This window comes from Dipodomys ordii, unplaced genomic scaffold, assembly GCF_000151885.1.
Source record: "Dipodomys ordii isolate 6190 unplaced genomic scaffold, Dord_2.0 Scaffold64, whole genome shotgun sequence".
NCBI classification, from domain to species: Eukaryota; Metazoa; Chordata; class Mammalia; order Rodentia; family Heteromyidae; genus Dipodomys; species Dipodomys ordii.
This window is the reverse complement of record NW_012267280.1, coordinates 7,621,492-7,641,636: the sequence shown is the minus strand read 5'-3', so window position 1 is coordinate 7,641,636 and position 20,145 is coordinate 7,621,492. Positions and strand designations below refer to the sequence as shown.

General features: G+C 55.9%; 1 protein-coding gene across 1 annotated transcript in view; it reads left to right on the top strand.

The window, feature by feature from the left end:
• The window catches only part of Col4a2 (collagen, type IV, alpha 2), a 142,854-nt gene that overhangs the window by 120,126 nt on the left and 2,583 nt on the right, over positions 1 to 20,145 (top strand). The window contains exons 27-46 of the mRNA XM_013022861.1: positions 1,671 to 1,727; positions 2,098 to 2,205; positions 2,631 to 2,852; positions 5,399 to 5,560; positions 6,723 to 6,893; positions 7,569 to 7,712; positions 9,582 to 9,704; positions 9,946 to 10,127; positions 11,002 to 11,065; positions 11,532 to 11,606; positions 12,983 to 13,090; positions 13,589 to 13,696; positions 14,613 to 14,684; positions 15,372 to 15,497; positions 16,037 to 16,153; positions 17,378 to 17,539; positions 17,623 to 17,721; positions 17,995 to 18,141; positions 18,260 to 18,376; positions 19,383 to 19,574. Coding sequence (XP_012878315.1) covers positions 1,671 to 1,727; positions 2,098 to 2,205; positions 2,631 to 2,852; positions 5,399 to 5,560; positions 6,723 to 6,893; positions 7,569 to 7,712; positions 9,582 to 9,704; positions 9,946 to 10,127; positions 11,002 to 11,065; positions 11,532 to 11,606; positions 12,983 to 13,090; positions 13,589 to 13,696; positions 14,613 to 14,684; positions 15,372 to 15,497; positions 16,037 to 16,153; positions 17,378 to 17,539; positions 17,623 to 17,721; positions 17,995 to 18,141; positions 18,260 to 18,376; positions 19,383 to 19,574 — 2,556 coding nt within the window. The remainder of the gene's footprint in view (positions 1 to 1,670; positions 1,728 to 2,097; positions 2,206 to 2,630; positions 2,853 to 5,398; positions 5,561 to 6,722; positions 6,894 to 7,568; positions 7,713 to 9,581; positions 9,705 to 9,945; positions 10,128 to 11,001; positions 11,066 to 11,531; positions 11,607 to 12,982; positions 13,091 to 13,588; positions 13,697 to 14,612; positions 14,685 to 15,371; positions 15,498 to 16,036; positions 16,154 to 17,377; positions 17,540 to 17,622; positions 17,722 to 17,994; positions 18,142 to 18,259; positions 18,377 to 19,382; positions 19,575 to 20,145) is intronic.

The following is a 20,145-nucleotide window of genomic DNA, read 5'->3' as shown; positions in this document are numbered from 1 at the left end:
CCAAGGCCAGTCTGGCCACCTAGTAGACTTGGAGGCTACAGAGGGAAGCTGGGAGGCGGACAGGGCAGATGCTTGGAAAATGCCAGGCTTTATTCGGGAAGAGAAAGGCCAAGAGTGAGCTTCACCCACTTACGGCGCTATGGGGATAGTTGATTGAGAGTCAGGGCTCTGAAGGGGTGGAGAGTTCAGGTCTGACTCAAAGGGAGGCCAGTGTTGAACTGGCATCCGCAGCCTCCATAATGTTTGGTATAGGCCAGCACTGAGCTGTGGGAAGGCCCAGGCTCAGGAAGAGCGCACCAAGGGAATGCATGGGCACAGGCCCTCTGGGTGGTCCTGGCTCCTCTTTCTGGGGGACCTGGCTTCACCGCTCTGCCTTCCAGATATTGGAGGCAGATGTTCCAGGATCCTGGAAATGTGTATTCTCTGTGCCAGGCAGGTGGAGGACCAGCACATCTGCAGCGAGCAGCTCTCGTTGGACAGACAAGGGCCCAGCCCACCTGGGCTGGCCATCCGGTGGGACCAGAAGCAGGGGTAGAGAGTGGAGGGGAGAAGCACTCAGGACACCCTGGCATCTCCTGACACTGGATTGCCAGGCAGAGGTGTCCTAACAGAGCAAGGAAGGCCTGGGAGACTCCGGCTGAGCCAGGCTTAGAGGCCACAGCCCAGATCTCACCTCAGCAGCAATGAAGGGGTTACCCCTTGGGTGTGAGGGGGTCTAGGAACCCAAGACCTTGAATATACAGCCATTCTGAGCTGTGCCAAGGCCCTGCGGGCGGGGGGCAGCTGATAACAGGTAGGATGAAGGAGACCAGTGGGAAGCCAAGGCATTTGAGGGCACTGAACGGCACTGTAGCCCAGGGCTCTGCTCACCTGGCTGCCCCTCTCGGAACATTGTGGATGTAAAGCACAGCATGGAGTGAACAGATCACCTTGGCACTGTCAGAGGGACTGACAAACTACTGCACAAAGGACAACTGAAAGGGACAGAGACAGGGCCCAGTCTTTTCCTCTGAAGTCCAGGAGGTTCTCTGTGGAGCACCAACTCTGCTGCCACCAGGAGAAGAAGGTCCGGGAGGCCCAAGTCCTGTCTGACTGGGAGCCTACGCCCTATTCCCAGGCAGACATCAAAAATGAGGCCAAGAAAGGCAGTGCTGTGGGCAGAAAGGCAGTGCCACAGGACAGAAAGACAGTGCCACAGGACTACCTTCCCAGCAAAGGACACCAGTAGTCCTGCTGAGATGCCACGGCTCTGCACCTCAGCAGCCAGCAGTGTTTGCAGCCCTGTGTTCATTCCAGACTGCTCAATGCAGCAATCAATATGGTGGTCAAAGTGTCTGGAGACAGAGGAACTGCACGCATCTCCACGGCTGACAGACATCCTTAGATGGAAGGAGCTCACACTGATTTGGTGTAGACCAAGCTGGTCACCCTCCTCCAGGGAATGAAGCATCCATCAGCACACTACGCATTTTTACTGCCAGATTTGATTTGTGTTTACGCCAGTATTGTACACATTTTACATTACTGTTCCAGTTTGATTAACCAATGAAGTTAAATTCATTCCATCAGAGCCACATTAATTAGTCTGATTATAACCCGGTCATGCTTCACCTAGCTGCTTTGGACCTTACCAGGGTGCGTCTGTTTACCCATCCCTCCCCTCTCTCCAGATTGCGTTGGAGGACCACAGGGATCACCCGGCCTGCAAGGATTCCCGGGCCCCGCAGGTAATGGCAGTACACATTCAGCCTGCAGGTCACACCCTTGGGCTTCTGCTCCCTCCCTGCCCTGCGTGCTGGCCCTCCCCACTCACGGAGAGGAGTTCTACCAGCCCTGCCCCACGCCCACTGCTGGCCGCGTTCATGTCCCCCAAGATCGTAATGTCGTAGCCATGGGCACGTTGCCGAACCCCAGGTTCAAGGAGGCATTCCTACCACAGAGAACTCAATCCTGAAGGCAGGCCACACACGCAAAGATACCATCCCAGCTCTGCATCCCAGCTTTGTCTTAGGCCTCACTGAGCCAGGAGTGGGAGAGGGTCTTTCCCCTTGTCCCCACAGAACCTGATGTGGTTTGGGGTTCACTTTGATTGTACAGGTGCCAAAGGCCTCAGAGGAATACCAGGATTCCCGGGAGCTGACGGAGCCCCAGGACTCAAGGGCTTCCCGGGAGACCCAGGTCGTGAAGGCTTCCCCGGGCCCCCAGGTGAGTCCTGCTGGGCCCTTGGCCCTCAGCTCTGGGAAGGGCGCGTCGGTGTGAGCCAGTAGCCTCCGCCAGGACCAGGAAGTTGTTTCAACGTTTGTTTCAACAAGTGCTTGATGCCAATGGGTGTCAGTGTGTGGGGGAGATGCAAATTCCCTGGCTCTTCCTTGCTCATGGCCTGGATTCCTGCCCCGGCAGTGGGTGGGTGCTGCAGAAGTGCTGTTCCTGATGGATACGAAGCACTCTGGAGAAAGCCTCAATGGCTAGTGACAGTGCTCCATCCCAAGGGAGAGTGATGGCATCCATAGTCACATTCACGTCACCTCAGCTCCCTCCTAGCCACCAGGCTTTCTTACTAGAGAGGCGGCAGTCCGTGCACTGGTCAGCATGTGAGGATGAGATCTGAGGGGACCACTCTTGCCTTTCAGGGTTCATGGGACCCCGAGGATCAAAAGGGGCCGCAGGCCTCCCAGGCCCCGATGGATTCCCAGGCCCCATCGGCCTACCGGGGCCAGCTGGGCCTCCTGGGGACAGGGGCCTTCCAGGAGAAGTGCTGGGGGCCCAGCCCGGGCCGCGAGGAGATGCCGGACTGCCTGGACACCCTGGGCTCAAAGGCCTTCCAGGAGACGTAGGCCCGCCCGGATTCAGAGGTGAGACATGAGGTGGGCTGGGAAGGCACAGGGCCCTGTCCCCACCACATGGGCTGCAAGGTGAGCCCCAAGGCCTTCTGCAGGCTCTGTGCCCAGAGCTGAGCAGCCATGAGGAACAGCGTGGGGGAGGAGGGGCTCGCCCAGAGCGCACTGAACAGGGTGCTGGTTTCGGTGTTTTGGTTTTTCAGGGTTTGGGTTTTTTTGGTTTTTTTTGAGATGGTCTTACTGATGAGCCCTGGCTGGCCTCAAAAAGCTTCAGCATTCCTGCCTCAGCCTCCCCAGTGCAGAGATTACACCTACCAAGTGGTGCTTTTTTATTGTTTAATGTCATCAGGAACACAGTGTTCTCAGTATATGTTTAACAAAGCAAAAGATGCACACTGTGCTTGATCAGACAATCATGTACATCCTCAGGCCAGATACCCCCGAGCTAGAAAAGCTGGTGTGTTGTATTTGCTCATTTGTAGCATTTGTTCGATATTGGAACCTGACCTGAAATACTCAGCTCCAAAGAAAGACTCTGGAGTAAACACCCAAAGGAGCAAAGGACCCCTTGCCTGACTTTTCCCTGCAGCCCCTGAAGTAAGAGAAGTCACAGCACACTGGCAGACCGGTAGCCTGTCCCATCCCATCGTCTCCCAGGCAGGAAGCGCCCACACACACCCACTGACCTCCACCCCACAGCATGGCCTGGCACCCGCCACCTGACTTGCTCACATCTCTCAGGCCACAATCTCACCTGGGTTCTGTCGCTAACTTGTGTCCCCAACCACCATTCTTATTAGAAGTATTGTGGAGGGTCTGCTGAACCCCACACACCAGGCCCTTCCCCACTCTGACAAGGCCCTTCACACCCCGGAGCAAGCCCTGCTCTGTAAAGATAGAGCACAGACGATACACGTCCTCATTTCCACAGAGCAGTAGGAGCTGAGCTCAAGCGTCTGCTGTTGGTTACTTACAGGTTATCACAGCCAGACAGCCAGAGACTCGGGCACCTGACTGGAGCCTGCTGGTTGGGCCAAGGCTGACTCAGTCCCGCCTATGTCCTTCCCTTGCTCCTCATAACCGCCCCTCACCCCCAGAGGGATGGTTTGGGCTCAGTAAGAAAGTGCACAGAAAGCTGGGTGTCCGTGGCTAATGCCTGTCATCCTAGCTACTCAGGAGGCTGAGATCTGAAGATCGCCATTCAAAGCCAGCCTGGGCAGGAAATTCCATGAGACTCTCCAATAAACCACCAGAAAACCAGAAGTGGTGCTGTGGCTGAAGTGGTAGAGCACTTGCCTTAAGCTGAAGAGCTGAGGGACAGCACCCAGGCCCAAAATTAAGCCCCATGACTAACAAAAAAAAAAGAAAAGAAAAGAAAAAGTGCACAGGAGAGGCCCTGCCAGGCTGGCCTTTGCTGTACTCACTGGACTGCAGCTAGAAGAGAGGAAGAAAAGAGAAAATGTCCAGACCCAGGGAGGTCCAGAGATAGAGAAAGAGAGCAGTGGAAGAAAATGTGTGCGCACAGTATGAGTGTGTACTGGAAGGGCCAGGACTGTGTGTGCAAAGCTGAAGGGAAGGAATTAGAATTAGCACATGCATGCACACACACACACACACACACACACACACGGGCATCTATGTCACATACACACAAGATGATGAAATTTGGGTGCAAACATTCACATGCTGTATCGTAGAAAAGAAACTTGGAGCAGCAACTTGAAATAGAGCCCAAGGATTAGCGGTCAGTACGCCTCAGGCTCCTGCTTCTAAGGAGCAAATGCCAAAGCCTAAGAGAAAAGCAAGCAGCCTTCCAGAGGAGAACACAAGTAAACAGTAAGCACCGTGCCAAAAGGCAAATGCTGGGAAGAAGAAACACTGCCCATCAACAATAACATAACAACCTACAGCCCTGCTCCATCTGGAAGTCTCCCCGCACCACATTCGCCAGGACGCTGGCCGTGCCCAGCAGGAGGCTTGGGGCTGAGGAGCACGGGGACACACACAGTGGAGTTCCATTGCTGATGTCAGTGGCACACAGTTAAAATGTAGCATCTGCTTCAACCTGCTGGCTCCATTTCTAGAGCACGTCTCCTCGAAGTGGTCTGCCCACGTGTGTGAACTCCATGTGTGAGCCCCTCGTGGTTCCTCACGGCCGTTCATAACACAGAATGGCACGCGTGGAAGCTGCCGTGTGGTGGGTGGTCTATTCACGCAGCCATGTAACTGTCTGCAAACAGTACTGTCACATGTGGCACGCTGCAAAAAGAACAATGTCGAGTTAAACAAGCTATGTTAAAGTAGAAATTGTGGTGCCATCTCAACCCTCAATTTCTATTTCCTGGCCTGCATATGGGGATGGGAATGTGACAGGGAGTTAGTAATCATCCAGGTGATCGGATGACACCCCGCAGCTTCATTCTCTGGGCTTCTTTGCATTGTCCAGACTTTCAGTAATCCTGAACTCAGTCCTGTGTTACAGCCTCGGGGGGAACGGGGCACGTGCTGTCCCCGAGGTGCAAGGGTAGAGTGGCCTCACATGTCCTCTCTAATTCCTGCAGGAAGCCAAGGGATGCCCGGCGTGCCGGGGCTCAAGGGCCAGCTGGGCCTCCCCGGACCTTCGGGTCATCCAGGACCAACCGGACCTCCCGGACGGCACGGGTTCCCAGGAGCTCCTGGGCAAGGAGGACCCCCAGGGCTGCCAGGAGCCCCAGGTCTTGGAGGTAAGACAGCACCCCCCCAAAGGGGAGGGACCCTCTCCACAGCACAGAGAACAGAACTGCACCAGCCCTCAAGGGAAGTCCCCAAACTGTGTTCCAAGGAACCGCCAGGAGCTGTGAGGGGTTCCCAACACAGGACATACCTCTCACCAGAGAGAACATAAATGGTCGCCCTGGCACCTGCTGTACCTATTGGGGGTCTAGGTATAAAGTCATTAGAGAATGATTTTAAAAAAAAAGACAAGAAACTCGTACTATGAAAGTTCAAAAACAGTGCTCTGCTCCGGGGAGATGTCAAACAAAGCGAGAAGGAAGGCAGAGGCCCTGGCATTGTCCAGCGACGGGGCAAGGGTCTGGCGTCGGCCCTGGCAGCGCCTTCCTCCCCGGGGGGGGGGGGGGCCTTGCTCCTGCAGCACGGTCCACGGGCTTCTGCACCTCATGGACCAATAAATGCATCCTCATTTTGCCTGAGACTAGGTCTCACTGTGATGCCTAGGCTGGTCTTGAACTCTGGGCTGAAATGATCTTCCCACCTCAGCCTCCCAAATGCTGGAACTGCATCCAAAAAAGCATTAGACAGCTGCATGCTTGCCCGGCAAGAACAGTTTGGTTTGTTTTTCTTTGTTTTCATCAAGTTGCTACTCTCCCCAGTGTTTTGTCAAGGACCCTGTAACAGTGACAAAGGGAAGACAGTTCCGTACAAATGTCTTCACAGTAGAATACAGCAACTTTTTTTTTTAAGCTCCCAGTCTTGCCTGTCAGCCTCTGCTTGTTCATGGTCAGGCATTAAGTTTGTGGAGAGCTTTGGGGGCTGCTGTGTGTACACAGAGCACCCCGGCCTCAGCACCCCCACACAGCAGCAATGTCCCCACAGAGCGGGCCGCGCCCCCGCCCACCACTCCGCCCTCTGCCACGGCTCTCCATTCCTGGGTTCCTAGAGGCAAGGAGCTTGGATGAGGGGATCTCACGGGGCCTTCTCAGGAGGACCTCGGAAAGGCCAGTCCTGTGGGGCTCCCCAGGCTCAGCCCACCCCAAAAACTCACCTCTACCATGCCCTGGCTCCTCTTCCATCTATGGGGGTTCTTACAGAAACGTGTATTTGATGTCCAAGAGGAGTTCATACTCCACGGCCCTTTATAACTCTTGCTTCTCCTCTTTCTGACAGGCCTGCCCGGTGACAGAGGGGAGCCTGGCGATACTGGTGCCCCCGGCCCAGTGGGCATGAAGGGTCTCTCCGGCGACAGAGGCGAAGCTGGCTTCTTAGGCGAGCAAGGTCACAGAGGAAACCCTGGATTTAAAGGGATGGCCGGCATGCCTGGCTCCCCTGGGCAGAAAGGTAAATGTGCTGCTGTGGCCAGTAGATTGCCTGTGGATCTGTGGCAGTCACACACTGAGCCGGGCAGCTGTCCACCTATGACTGCAGGGGCAAAGCCACGGGACCCCAAGAGGTCACTGGGGTGGGACTCAGGCAGGACCAATATGCTTCAAAATGCCAGTTAGTCACCTTCCCAAGGAAGGATCCATGGCCCGAGAAACAATTATCATTGACAGAAGGAGGTTTCCAGACAGGCCATTCGTAACACGGGCTTCCGGTGAGGAGGCTGATGACATTTTCATTTAACCCCTTGGGTTGCTTCCTTCACACTCTCTGGACACAGCTGCACACAGCGCTTTCCAGGCCGTGAATATGGCTGGGTCTCTGATCACCTGATCTGCCCTGGCAGGTCTCCACACAGGGGACAATCACCTTCATCCCTGTGACCTTTTCTCCTGTAGGCCTAGGCCTGGGCTCCCTAAGACTGTCCCTGGCTCTGTCGCCTGCCTTGCTGGGCCCATCTCCAGTGGCTGTCCACCCCCAATGGGATGGATACAGGCTGGCCCTCTGTCTGCATGCTGCTCACCAGAGGCTCTTAGATCCCCAAGAATCCCGTTACAGGTTGAGGGTCGTGGCATCTTGTCATGTAGATTACATGAGACTAACCCCTACCTGCTTCTCCCATTCCCTGTGCAGGAGAGCGTGGCTCACCTGGAATGGATGGCTTCCAGGGAATGATCGGACTCACAGGAAGACCTGGCTTCCCAGGCTCCAAAGGAGAGGCTGGGTTTTTTGGAATACCTGGTCTGAAGGGCTTACCGGGCCAGCCAGGTGTTAAAGGTAAGCCTCTCTCGCAACCTACCCCATGTGGTCAAGACTAAGGACCACCCCCTCCCTCAACACCCAATCTAGAGCTGGACAAAAACCCAAACCAACCAAAGGAGTGAAAGCTGAAAGGCTCCCTCCAATGGTATATGAGCATTCCTAACCACCGTAAAACCTTGAGCCAAAAATACAGGCAGCATTCAGATGCCACAAAAAAAAAAAAAAAAAAAAAAGCTGAGCACTGATGGCTCATCATTCTAGCTACTCAGGAGGCTGAGACCTGAGGACCACAGCTTGAAGCCACTTTGGGTAGACATATCCAAGACTCTTTATCTCCAACTAACCACCAAAAAAGCCAGGAGTGGGGCTGGGAAGGTAGCTCAGTGGTAGAGTGTTTGCCTTGCATGCATGAGGCCCTGGGTTCAATTCCTTGGTACCACATAAACAGAAAAAGCCAAAGTAGTAGTGCTGTGGCTCAAGTGGTAGAGCACTAGCCTTGAGCTGAAAAGCTGAGGGACAGCGCCCAGACCCAGAGTTCAGGCCCAATGACTGGCAAAAAAAAAAAAAAGCCAGAAGTATCAGGAGGCTGAGATTTGAAGACTATAGTTCATAGCTTGCCCAGGCGGGAAAAGTCTGTAAGACTCTTATCTCCAACTAACCACCAAAAAGCAAGAGATACAGCTGTGACTCAAGAGGTAGAGTGAGTGCCAGTCTTGAGCAAAAAAGCTTAGGGACAATATGAAGAACCTGAGTTCAAGACCCAGAATGGACACACACACACACACACACACACACACACACACGGAAGAATGGGTGAAGTCATAGAACACCAGCCTTGAGAGAAAAAGCAGAGGCCCTGAGTTCAAGCCCCAGATGCCATAAAAATACACTCCATCAGAATTCTGCCATAGTGCCTTCCAAAAATGTGCTAGGAAGAAGTAAATTTCAAAGGAGAAAAGAAGGTCAGAGTTTCAAGAGGAGAGACAGTGTACTTAAAAAAAAAAAAAAAAACAGAAGTTACTTGGAAATTCTACTCCTTCCTGAAGATAATTAGGAACATTTTCATTTTCATAAGAGCCCCCACATGGACACAATCCAAATATCCATCAACCAAAGAATAATAAATAAAATAGGGTGCAGATACAGGGCAGATTTGCAGCCATCAAAGAGTTTAAGGTCCTGTTACACAATGGAGCCTCAACATGGATAAACCCTAGAAACTTCTACCGTGTGGCATGTGGTCCCATTTCTGAGATGTCCCATGGATCATGTCTACAGAGATAAAGTCGACAAGAGTCTTCCAAGCTCTGTGAGGGTGAGGAAGAATGGGGGACCATCTGCTAAGGACCGGATGTCATCTGCTATGCTGACCTCGTAATGTTAGGTTCACAGCTCTGGCAATGTGAAAAAAAAAATAGAAACATTCCATTGTTCCCTTTAAAGGAATGCGTTATGTAATATATACATTTTTACATTGAGAAAGCTCTCTAAGTTTGAAGAGCCTTGGGGTCTGGGGTATAGTCCAGGGGCAGAGCCAGCCTCCCTGCTCACCATCAGAGGCCGTGTGAAAGGCAGTGCTGAGCAGATGCAGATCCCACACAGCCTCCGGGGCTTCTCTGTCACTGGTCCTGAGGCCCCTGGACATGTTAGCAGGCCTGGACTTTCCGTCATTCCACTGTGGGCTCCTGTGCTCGGAGACGGTTCACAAAGCACTCTGTGGGGGGAACAGAGAAGGGACGTCTCTGCCCACCGAAGTCCTGGAGGCTGGCTGTAGGGAGACCAGGCTTGGGGCCTTGGAGGGAGGTAGGAAGGGACGAGGTCTTTTCCACCTTTGCCCTGCATTGTGTGGGATCCCTGGAAATGACCCCATCTGTTTCCTTCCAGGCAACCGAGGAGACCCTGGTCCCCCAGGACCGCCACCCATCATCCTGCCGGGGATGAAGGACATTAAGGGGGAGAAAGGAGACGAGGGACCCATGGGCCTAAAGGGTTACCTGGGCTTAAAAGGTGAGGCCTGCCTCTGCCCTGCTCCCTGCCTCTCCCACCCATCACCAGAGCTCTGCCAGACTCACCTGTGCTCTCAGTCTCGGGGGGTCGCATCACTCCAGGGCACCTGAGTCTCAAGGCGTGCCCGTGTTAGCATCTGCAGTCATCGGGCTTCGAGATGCATCCAGACTGCAAACACAGGCTTGGCAAAGGCAGCTGCTGCTTCCCCAGCAGAGCCTTACATGCCAGGGTCTTCCTGCAGGTATCCAAGGAATGCCAGGGGTCCCGGGGCTGGCAGGAATCCCAGGCTTACCCGGGAGGCCCGGTCACATCAAAGGAACCAAAGGAGACATCGGAGTCCCCGGCGTACCCGGGCTGCCAGGATTCCCCGGCGTGTCTGGGCCTCCTGGAATTGTAGGGTTCCCAGGATTCACAGGAAGCAGGGTAAGTAGATCTCTCTGGCTAGTGCCTTCTGGGAGCATCTACCCACACACATATTTTGCTCTCACTGGGGTCAAAGTAGCCAAGAGAGGCTCGGAGTGAGCCTCTGACCTCCTGGGGAGAGGCCGTGCAGGCTCTGCTTCACTGATGGCCTGAATGGCCATGACCGAGCCTCTGTCCCTCAGAGGGCTTGCTGTCAGATCTCTCCATGGAGCCCTCAAGGGAATGAGGCTTCCCACGAGGTCACAATCAGTGCAGAGGTCAGAGAACTCTAACCTGAGCCAGGAGGTGACCCCAGAGCCCAGTACAGATCAGCAGTACCGATGTGAGTTAGCATCCTTCCTCCCAGAGGTCTCTGGGGCACTTGCTGTTGCCATGGTCATGGTGCAACCTGGCCTGAGCTGGGCATGGCTCCAGCCCCCACACCTGTTTTCTTCCCTAGGCTTCGCCGAGTACCATATGGGTGGTACCGTAGATGACACAGCAGTCTTGCCAGGGGGTGTGTCCTGGAGTTCTGTTCTATCCTTGGTTCAGCCACTCATGATGTGTCTGGTACCATGATCAGAGCAGGCCTGGCCCTCAAGGGTGCCCACCTGGCCAGCCACCTCAGTGTGGTTTTGGGTGTCTTTCCTCAACTGCCTGATCTGTAGCGAAAGGGAATCTTATAACCCGCTTGTGTGCAGCTGCGTCAGTGTGTAGAACACACAGATGTCCAGCAAAAGATACCAGTGACGATACACACACTGTTCCAAAGCAGGGCCGGCGGAGGGAGAGACAGCCGATGCCGTGCTGAGCACACAGCAGTAAAGGCACTGAGCTTCCAAACAATACCTGCTTCACAAGGCCATCTAACGTTGCTTCCATTTGCTTTACCTAGGGTGACAAAGGTGCTCCTGGCAGAGAAGGCCTCTACGGTGAGACTGGCCAAACAGGGGACTTAGGTAAGTGTCTGGGACAGTGAAAGGAAACAGGTGTCTGTAGCCAAGACCTCCAGGGCACACAGAGTGACCTCAGACCTGCTTAGGCTGCTGGTTGCTAGGAAGAAACCTATGTTGTTTTGTTTTGTTGCTTGCTGGCTGCAGTTTTTCACTTTGTGTAAGTACTAGAACTTGAACTCAGGGCCTGGGGACTGTCCCTTAGCTTTCTCTGCAAGGCTGGCACTCTACTGCTTGAGCTACAGCTCCATTTCCAGCTTTTTAGTGGTTAATTGGAGGTAGGAGACTCAGAGACCTTTCTGCCTGCACTATCTTCATCATCCTCAGATCTCAACCTCCTAAGTAGCTGGGATTAGAGGCTTGAGCCATCAACATTTGGCTAGAAGCAGAGGAGCCTTGCACAATACAAAGGGCAAAGCTAATACCTCTTCACAGAAGGCCTGTCCCTCACCATCTGTTCTGCATGCTGCAGGTGATGTCGGAGACACCATAGACCTACCAGGAAGTCCAGGACTGAAAGGGGAACGGGGCCTTACTGGCACACCAGGTACGCAAGTTATTTTATGTTTCTTTATACTCACCTAGCCCTGAGCCTTGTCTCTGAGTGTGGCCTGCCAAGTGTATCCGTCTTTGCCAAAAAACACAAAAGATCCTCGTAAATCACTGGGGGTCTTCAAGCCCAATGTACAAGAAAGATTTTGATGCAGTTACATCTGAGGAAACGTTCGAGCAGACCATGCTTTATAATTCATGGAGACCCATGAGAGGCCAGGCCACAGGCCTGCTGGAGTGCACACCCGCATCTGACCAGTGAGCAGAGCTGCTTGTGATCAGTGAAGGGTCTCGAAAGCGAAGCGGGACCCAGACTGCTCCCTGTAAGGCGGCTGCAGGCAGCCACGCCCTGTGTAGCCCTGTTCCTCCACTGAATATCACTGAAATCAAGTTCAAAGCACCTGCCAGGGTGCAGTCCCCAGGGACTGGTGACGCGTGTCTCCTTCGGAGGCCCCATACTACGATGATGTTGTGCTGGCCAGAGAAAGGTGGGCGCTCTCTGTCCAGCTTGCAGGACCACAGTCCCCCATCCACAAGGAGCCAGTCTTGGGCTACAATTATTTCTCACCTCTTTCCTGGGGAGCAGGGTTCCCGGGGCTCAAGGCTGGCTGCCCTCCTGTCCTCAATGTTACCATAGAAGCTTGCTTTATAAAAGCAGGGAAGTGAGACCATCTCTGCCGTGTGCGTCACTGATGACTTTGCTGGACTACGTGAACATGGCAGGCTAGGGCCTGCCAATCTCCCCAGGGGGGGAGCCCACGTGTTCCCTGGCATACAGTGCATGTTAGCATCGCCCGATGGACGCCCTGCGCTGGTTGCCTAATAACGCAGCCCAAAATTCAGTGACTGCACATGTCAGCTCTGCAGGGCAGAGACTCGGGGTCTCTCGTGAGATCCACACCGTGAGGTCAGCCTGCACTATGACCATCTGAAGGCCATCCTGGGATGAGGTGCCCTTCCCAAGATGGTGCATTCAGCCACCGTTGACGGGAGGCCCCAGTCCTGGCCCACAGGGCTGCCGGAGGGCCCCAGCGCACAAGCTGCCTCCCCCATGCCCAGAGAATCCAGGTGAAGACAGCACTGAGTTTCATGTCCCAGACTTGAGGCGCTGTGTCCAGTGTCCCAGGGGTCAATCGGTGTCCTGATGTCCTGTGTAGGGAGACGGCAGAACGGATTGGCGGGTGCCCTCATGGAGGCCAGCTGCCTCCCTCTCAGAGGAAGGAACTAGAGTCAGCTGAGGCAGCAACAGGTTTAGCTCCAACCCCTGTGTGCGGCCTGGCAGCGTCATTCACCCGCAAGCCCTTGAGCCTGGTGTCACCAAACCCCAGACTGACATGAACAACTGCCCCAAGCTGCCATCTGTCATTCCAGGTGTCAAGGGATTCTTCGGAGAGAAAGGAACAGAGGGCGATGTGGGCTTTCCTGGGATAACAGGCCTGACCGGAGCCCAAGGCCCCCCCGGACCTAAAGGACAGTCAGGTGAGTCTGCGGTCACAGTGTTCTACGCAGGAGGCCTCCTGGGACCCAGGACAAAACGGCCACCCTTGCTCCTTCCCTGCCGTACTCATAGCGTCTGGACCGAAGAGCACCCAGGGGTGAATGGGAAGTGTCTCTCGAGCCTAGCTCGGCTTTGTGTGGCATGTGAGCCATCCGAATCCTCACACAGTGAGCCAGGCATCGGGGGGCTGCCCACTCCTTGCCCCGGCCCTGCTCTGTGCCCAGGCCAGCCCAGGCACTCTGCACACTCCTGTCCATATGATGGGACGGGAAGAGAACGCGTGCTCTTCTCCCTGTGGCAAGGTTGAGTGTCCCATCACTGACGCCGCCTGCACCCCAGGTGGCCTCCTGGGATGCCACACACCTCGGCGCCGCTGCCCCCAGGTCCACAGCCCCCTCCAAGTTAGAAGCTGGCTGGGGTCTCTTCCTGGGTCTCCAGGATCTCTGGTGTGCTCAGGCTTCGCTGTGTGTCTTCTCTAGGCTTCCCGGGGCTTGCTGGGCTGCAGGGTCCGCAGGGCGACCCGGGGCGGATCGGAGTGCCCGGTGAGAAAGGAGACTATGGCTGGCCAGGCAGTCCAGGCTTGCCAGGTAAGACACCCACCTCCATACCTCCATAGAGAGGCAGAGAGCCACAGCAACCCCAGACTGAGCCGCTAGGCTGCAGAAGGAGCTGTCTGTCAGCCCACGGGCCTCTGTAGGCCACTGACTGTAATGGTGTGAGCACAGGCCAGGTGTGACACAGGCTGACTGTAATGGTGTGAGCACAGGCTGGGTGTGACACAGACTGACAGTAATGGTGTGAGCACAGGCTGAGTGTGACACAGGCTGACTGCCATTTGCACAGGACACTGGAGTGCAGGTTTACAGCTGTTGAGATCATAAGGCATATCTGATAGAGGGGTGAAAGGGATGGGAACACAGTGAAACCTGTGTGGATGGTAACTGAGATCTCACACACCACACGAGCACACGCACACGCGCACACGCACACACACACATACTGTGAAGCCGATAGAAGCCAATAGAAAAAGAAAAAATGTTGACACCGTCATCTGCAAAGAGGGGCAGAAGGCCAGACACTGGTGTCTGCCCTTGTTCAAACCCTGGTGGTTACCAGCCCCGGCCTAGCATCGGGGCACCATGCTGGCTGAGAAGTAAGGATGACCATTCCCGACCCCAAGTCCAGCCACAGCCACACACGCTCCATGCACAGGGGATGGACACCAGGTGCTGGGAGCAGAGCTCCAGGGGAACAGGACTGACACGGCTCTTACAAACCAAACAGCCTCCCCCTGTGGCTGGAAGGCCGAGAGCTGTCTGTGGAGACGGGTTTAAAGTGTGGGCCTCCTGCTCACAGGAAAGGTGCTCTGCATGCAGGGTAAAGGGGGCCAAGGCTACCTCTGTCCTGCTGTCCAGTGCCTAGTTCCCCCTCTCCCCCACCCCCGGCTCCAGAGCACGCTGGTGGCCTCCCCTATGCAGCTGACCACGAAGCGACTCTTTGCAGGTTTTCCCGGATTCCGCGGCATCGGTGGCTTACACGGCCTGCCAGGCACCAAAGGCTTCCCTGGAGCGCCAGGTATGTACCAACCTGTCACCCTGTGGTTTGGAGGGAGGGGACCTCGCCCAAGGCTGCCACTTTCCCACTGTCCTTTCAGAGTAGGGAACTTCTCCATATTCACAGGGAAGATGTTCGTAAGATTCACGTAGGAAGAGACAAACATTACCCATCTTTGATTGAGATTTATGGAAGCAGAGGCAACACACTGCAGGTGAACCAACACACATGCTCTGGGTGACACTGCTCACACACTCACACGCCAGGTGACATTGCAGCTCACACACACTCCAGGTGACAAGGTAGCTCACACACTCACATGCCAGGTGACAGTGCAGCTCACACACGCCCTGGGTGACAATGTAGCTAAGATCACCTCACTGGCACCTGGCACCTGTGGCATTGAGAGCCTGGCTGTGAATAGGTTTTCAAACCCTGATGATGGCAAAGACAGCATCACGAACAGCCTCAGGGGACCAGTCCCGCTCGCCACCAGCTGCTGCCATGAACCTGAAGCCTTCAAAAGGCCTTGGTTTTCCTGTCAGTGCAGTGAGGCCCTCTGTGCTCTCCAAGAGCTCTTTAGAGTGAGCAAGGGGAGCTCACTGTGGCTGCCCTGTTCCCCCTCTTCCAAGTCCACTGACTGCCCTTCCACTCAGGAAACCCCTCTGTGTGCTCAGAGCTGCCAATGCTATCTCAATTCTCCCCCAGGTGCCGACATCCACGGAGACCCGGGGTTGCCAGGCCCCATCGGGGAGAGGGGTGAACCCGGAGAGGCCAATACCCTTCCAGGCCCAGTGGGGGCCCCAGGCCAGAAAGGACAGCAGGGAGTGCCAGGTGAGATCATGCCTGCTGTCCTAGGGCATAGTCCACGGACCAGCCACGTGGGGTGGCCCCAAGGCTGTGAATCGGGCAGACCCTCTGTGGGCCCTCTGGTCTCCAGCGCTTTCACTCCCCACCAGTTTATTTTCTGTCTCAGTGCTCCTTCCTGGCTGAGCAATCCATCCATCTTCTGTGTGTCCCTGGCGTCCAGGACACTAGAGGGCAGCACAGAGAGCACTAGCACTGTCCCTGTGCCCCGCAGGCCCCTTCTGCCCACACTCAGGCTCATGGCCCTCATAGGACTCCATGGCAGAGGCCCAGTCAGTCTGCTACCCGTGCAGCCAGGAGCACACTCAGACAGGGCCTGGGTGGGACTCCTCAGGACTGGCCCAGGCTACTGGCAGGTGGCAGGAGCTGGAGCTGGCGGGCCAGCTCGGCCTCTGAGCACTCATCTTCCCCAAGGCCTCCGGGGACACGGGTCCATCTGGCCCCCAGAGGGGACAGCATTGGAGGAAAGCCAGAGCTAAAAATAACTTGGTCGTTTTCCTCCTGAGGTGAGCGAGGCCCAGCTGGGAGCCCAGGCCTGCAGGGCTTCCCCGGCATCAGCCCCCCTTCCAACATCTCTGGACTGCCGGGTGACGTAGGAGCCCCAGGGATCTTCGGCCTAGAAGGTGAGTGGCCCTGGTTCCTCCACGGTGACACCTCCAGGTGGGCGGCACCGGCAGACCCGTGGATGGAACGGATGCAGAGCAGAGCAGGTGCCTCCCACCCGGCTCCATCCTCCATCTCCATCACTACCTGCACCACCCGGCCCCCAACACCTCAGCGCGGGACACACCTGCTGCTTGCACGTCATTCCCAGTAACCAAGAGGCAGAGGCAGCCCAGTGCCACTGACAGATAGATGATAAAAGGATAGGAAGTTCTCTTGTTCCTTTTTTTAGTGATATCAGGAATTGAACTCAGAGCCTGACAAACACTAGGCAAGCTTTCTACCACCTGAGCCACACCCTGAGCCCTTTGCTCCCATTTTGTTTTTGAAGTAGGATCTCTAACCTCAGGGTCTCCCTCGGATTCATGATTCTTCTGCCTCTATGTCCCAACTAGCTGGGATTACAAGGGTAGACCACCACACCCAGCTAAGGAAGAGAATTCTGATGCACGCTAAAACGGGGATGACTGTAAGGACGTTAGCCTACGCAAAATAAGGCAGTCACAAAAGGACAAGTAATGGAAGATTCCACTTGGGGGGTCCCCTGGAGTGTTCCCATTGGAGGAAGCAGGCAGTAAGTGGTGGACACCAGTGCTGGAGGGCAGGGGGTGGGAGTGGCATTCAGTGGATGAGAGGCTCTGGAGACAGATGGTGTAATGTTGCACAACATGGAATGTGCTTAAAAATGGTTGGGATGAAGCAGGTGTGGTAATTGTGTCTGTAAGCTTAGCTGTTCAGGAGACTGAGAAGAGGAAGATAGAGGTTCCAGGCCAGCCCGGGGAACACTGTTTGTGAGACTCTGTGTGAGCACTAAGTTGGGCCTGATGGTGTATACCCATCCCCTAGCTACAGCACAAAGCATAGATTGGAGGATCAAAGGCCAAGCCAGTCCATGCAAAAAATCAAAACCCGATCTCAAAAATAACCAGCAAAAAGGGCTGGAAGCATGCCTCAAGTGGTAAAGAACCTGTTGAGCCACATGACACCCTGAACTCAGACGATGCTCTGTATTCATGTGTTCCCTCAATATAAAGCGACGAGCAGAGCAGAGATCGTGCGTCACCACTGCTTCACCCGTGCCTGGACCAGCTGCTGTGGGCCACGAGCCAGGCAATGAGTCCTGTGCACCAGGGTGAACCCCTGGGGTCCCTGCTTAATCCCGCCCCTCCTGTGACTGCCCACAGGATACCGAGGCCCGCCAGGACCCCCTGGGCCTGCCGCTCTTCCTGGGAGCAAAGGAGAGGAGGGAAGGCCCGGAGCCTCGGGAATCACCGGGTCCAAAGGATGGGTTGGGGACCCAGGGCCCCAGGGCCGGCCTGGCGTGTTTGGTCTACCAGGAGAAAAAGGTAAGGCAGCCCCACAAAGAGGCGGGGGGGGGGGGCTGGAGGCTGGCCAGGCTCGTGTAACCTCACTACCCCGTCTGTCGCAGGGCCAAAGGGCGAGCCAGGGCTTATGGGCAACACTGGACCTTCCGGGCCTGTGGGTGACAGAGGCCCCAAGGGGCCCAAAGGAGACCAAGGATTCCCCGGTAAGTAGAGGCCCCGGCACATGGCAGCTGGGGCTGAGGTATGCCCGAGCCTGGCCCTCCCCTTGGTGCAGAGAGAGCATTCCAAGGCCGAGGCCACAACCTATGGGCACAGGGCCTGCTCCCCAAAGAGCAGTCCCAGCCAGGTGCTCAGCGTGGGGTGTGGGCGTGGGGTGACCTCTCACGGGAGTCTGGAGCCCAGCTGTTCTCTGGATGAGATCCGGGCAAGAAGGGGAAGTGGTTGCGTGTGCTCACTGGGCCTTTCCCTCCCTCCAGGCGCTCCTGGCTCTGTGGGGTCCCCTGGCATCGCGGGACAGCCCCCGAAGTTTGCTGTGCAGCCCGGAGCACTGGGTCCCCAGGGGCGGAGAGGCCCGCCTGGGGCTCAGGGGGAGATGGGGCCCCAGGGGCCTCCTGGAGAGCCAGGTAGGACTCTAGGCTGCAGGCCACTGACAAAACACTCGACCCATTTGCACTGTCAGCCTTTGTCCTCTGGCTGAACCATCATGGATCCCAGTCGCGCTCATTTCCTCCTCTCTTCCAGGTTTTCGAGGGACCCCAGGGAAGGCTGGACCTCAGGGAAGAGGTGGCGTGTCTGCTGTTCCAGGGTTCCGGGGAGACCAAGGCCCCATGGGGCACCAGGGCCCAATTGGACAAGAGGGTACGTGATTAGGACTGAAAGAGCCCAGCCCTGTGGCTCCCGCCTATAATCCTAGCTACTAGGAGGCTGAGATCTGGAGATTGAGGTTAAAAGCCAGTCCAGGCAAGAAAATCCATGAGACTTTTATGTCCAATTAACCACCAGGAAAGCCAGACATAGAGCTGTGGCTCAAGTAGTAGAGCACCAGCCTTGAGTAGAAAAAGTTACAGGGCCGCACCCAGGTCCTGAGTTCCCCCCCATTACTGGCACAAAAACAAAATTGTGGACATGCGCAGGATGTAGAAATACAGCAGTCAGCACAAGACAAATTCTTAAGATTTGTTTTTATCAATCTAAGCTCAGTCTGAACCAAGGGCATGACACACACCACCCACCTTGCTCTGCCCCCATCAACGGTACATATCCAGAAACAGGGACAAGTTGGAGTCTTTCCAGGGCCAAGATGAGGGATGGAGGGATTATCCTGGAAGAAAATAGAAGATGGGGGCAGGGGAGCACTGGGAGACAGGACCAGCTGGAACAGCTGACTCGAAGCATCTCTAAGGCCACCATGCTGGAGACAGGCATCAGGCATCACGCTGTATTGTGTTCTGGGCTAGGACCTGGTCCTGAGTGGCAGGTACAGAGTCAGGTTTCAGCTGCACACAGGAAGGAGAGGCCAGCCTGGGAACGGCCCAGAGTGCCATGAGCCCGGCCCGCAGCCAGTGCCCGGCCTGGGAGGCAGCTGCTAGGCTAGAACTCAGCAGAGGTGTCTCCAGACCCCACGGCTCCCCGGGTCTCACCCTTCCTGCTGCACCTCCCCCACACCCTATGTGTACATGGCCAGGCCCCCTGGGTTTGAGTTTGTATAATTATCATCATTCTGTGCTCATGCAACACACAGTTTAGTTCAACTGAGGCCCAAGCTTCGGGAAGTCAGAGGAGTGGCTGTTCTAGGGGACTGGGACCTCCCTCTACCTGAGGGGCGGTAGTCAGCGGATGAGAGCTACTCTCCCTTGGGTTCTAGGGGAACCAGGCCGTCCGGGGAGCCCTGGCCTGCCTGGCATGCCTGGGCGCAGCACCAGCATCGGCTACCTCTTGGTGAAGCACAGCCAGACGGACCAGGAGCCCATGTGCCCAGTAGGCATGAATAAGCTGTGGAGCGGCTACAGTCTGCTGTACTTTGAAGGCCAGGAGAAGGCTCACAACCAGGACCTGGGTAGGTGCTGCCACCCAGCCCCACTGGGGGCTCCCTTCCTGCCCTGGTGTGGCCAAGGTCACATGCCCTGGGCCTCTCCCAGCGGGAGCCCATGGTCCCTCGCTGTGGGGAACAGACAGGATGGAGATGGCCGCTGGACCACCAGCCATCGTACCCTGTAAACCCCAACACAGGCACGTGGCTCCAGAGGGGCTCCAGCCACCAGAGCTGGGCTGGCAGGAGCGAGCTCCACCCCCTTACTCTGTGAGCAGGCGCCTGCCCATAGGCCTGGCTCCAGAGTAAAGAACCAAAGAGCAAACACAGACAGGGCCAAGGTGGAAGCCCGAGCTGGACACAGGGTGTGAGGGTGGAACCCCACGGTGGCCCACAGGTCCACTCCTGCTATGAGCAACACAGCCAGGGCGAGAAAGGAAATGCACTCAGCTGCAGGTCCCTCCGGCCGGGGGTGGAGCATCACTGTGCCACGGCAACAGAGCCAACAGAGCTCCTTCCAGGGGTCCACCGGGAGCATCAGTGAGGCATTGTTAGCCCCTAGCCTAGCGCCCCCCTCCCCATGTGCCATCCACGAAGA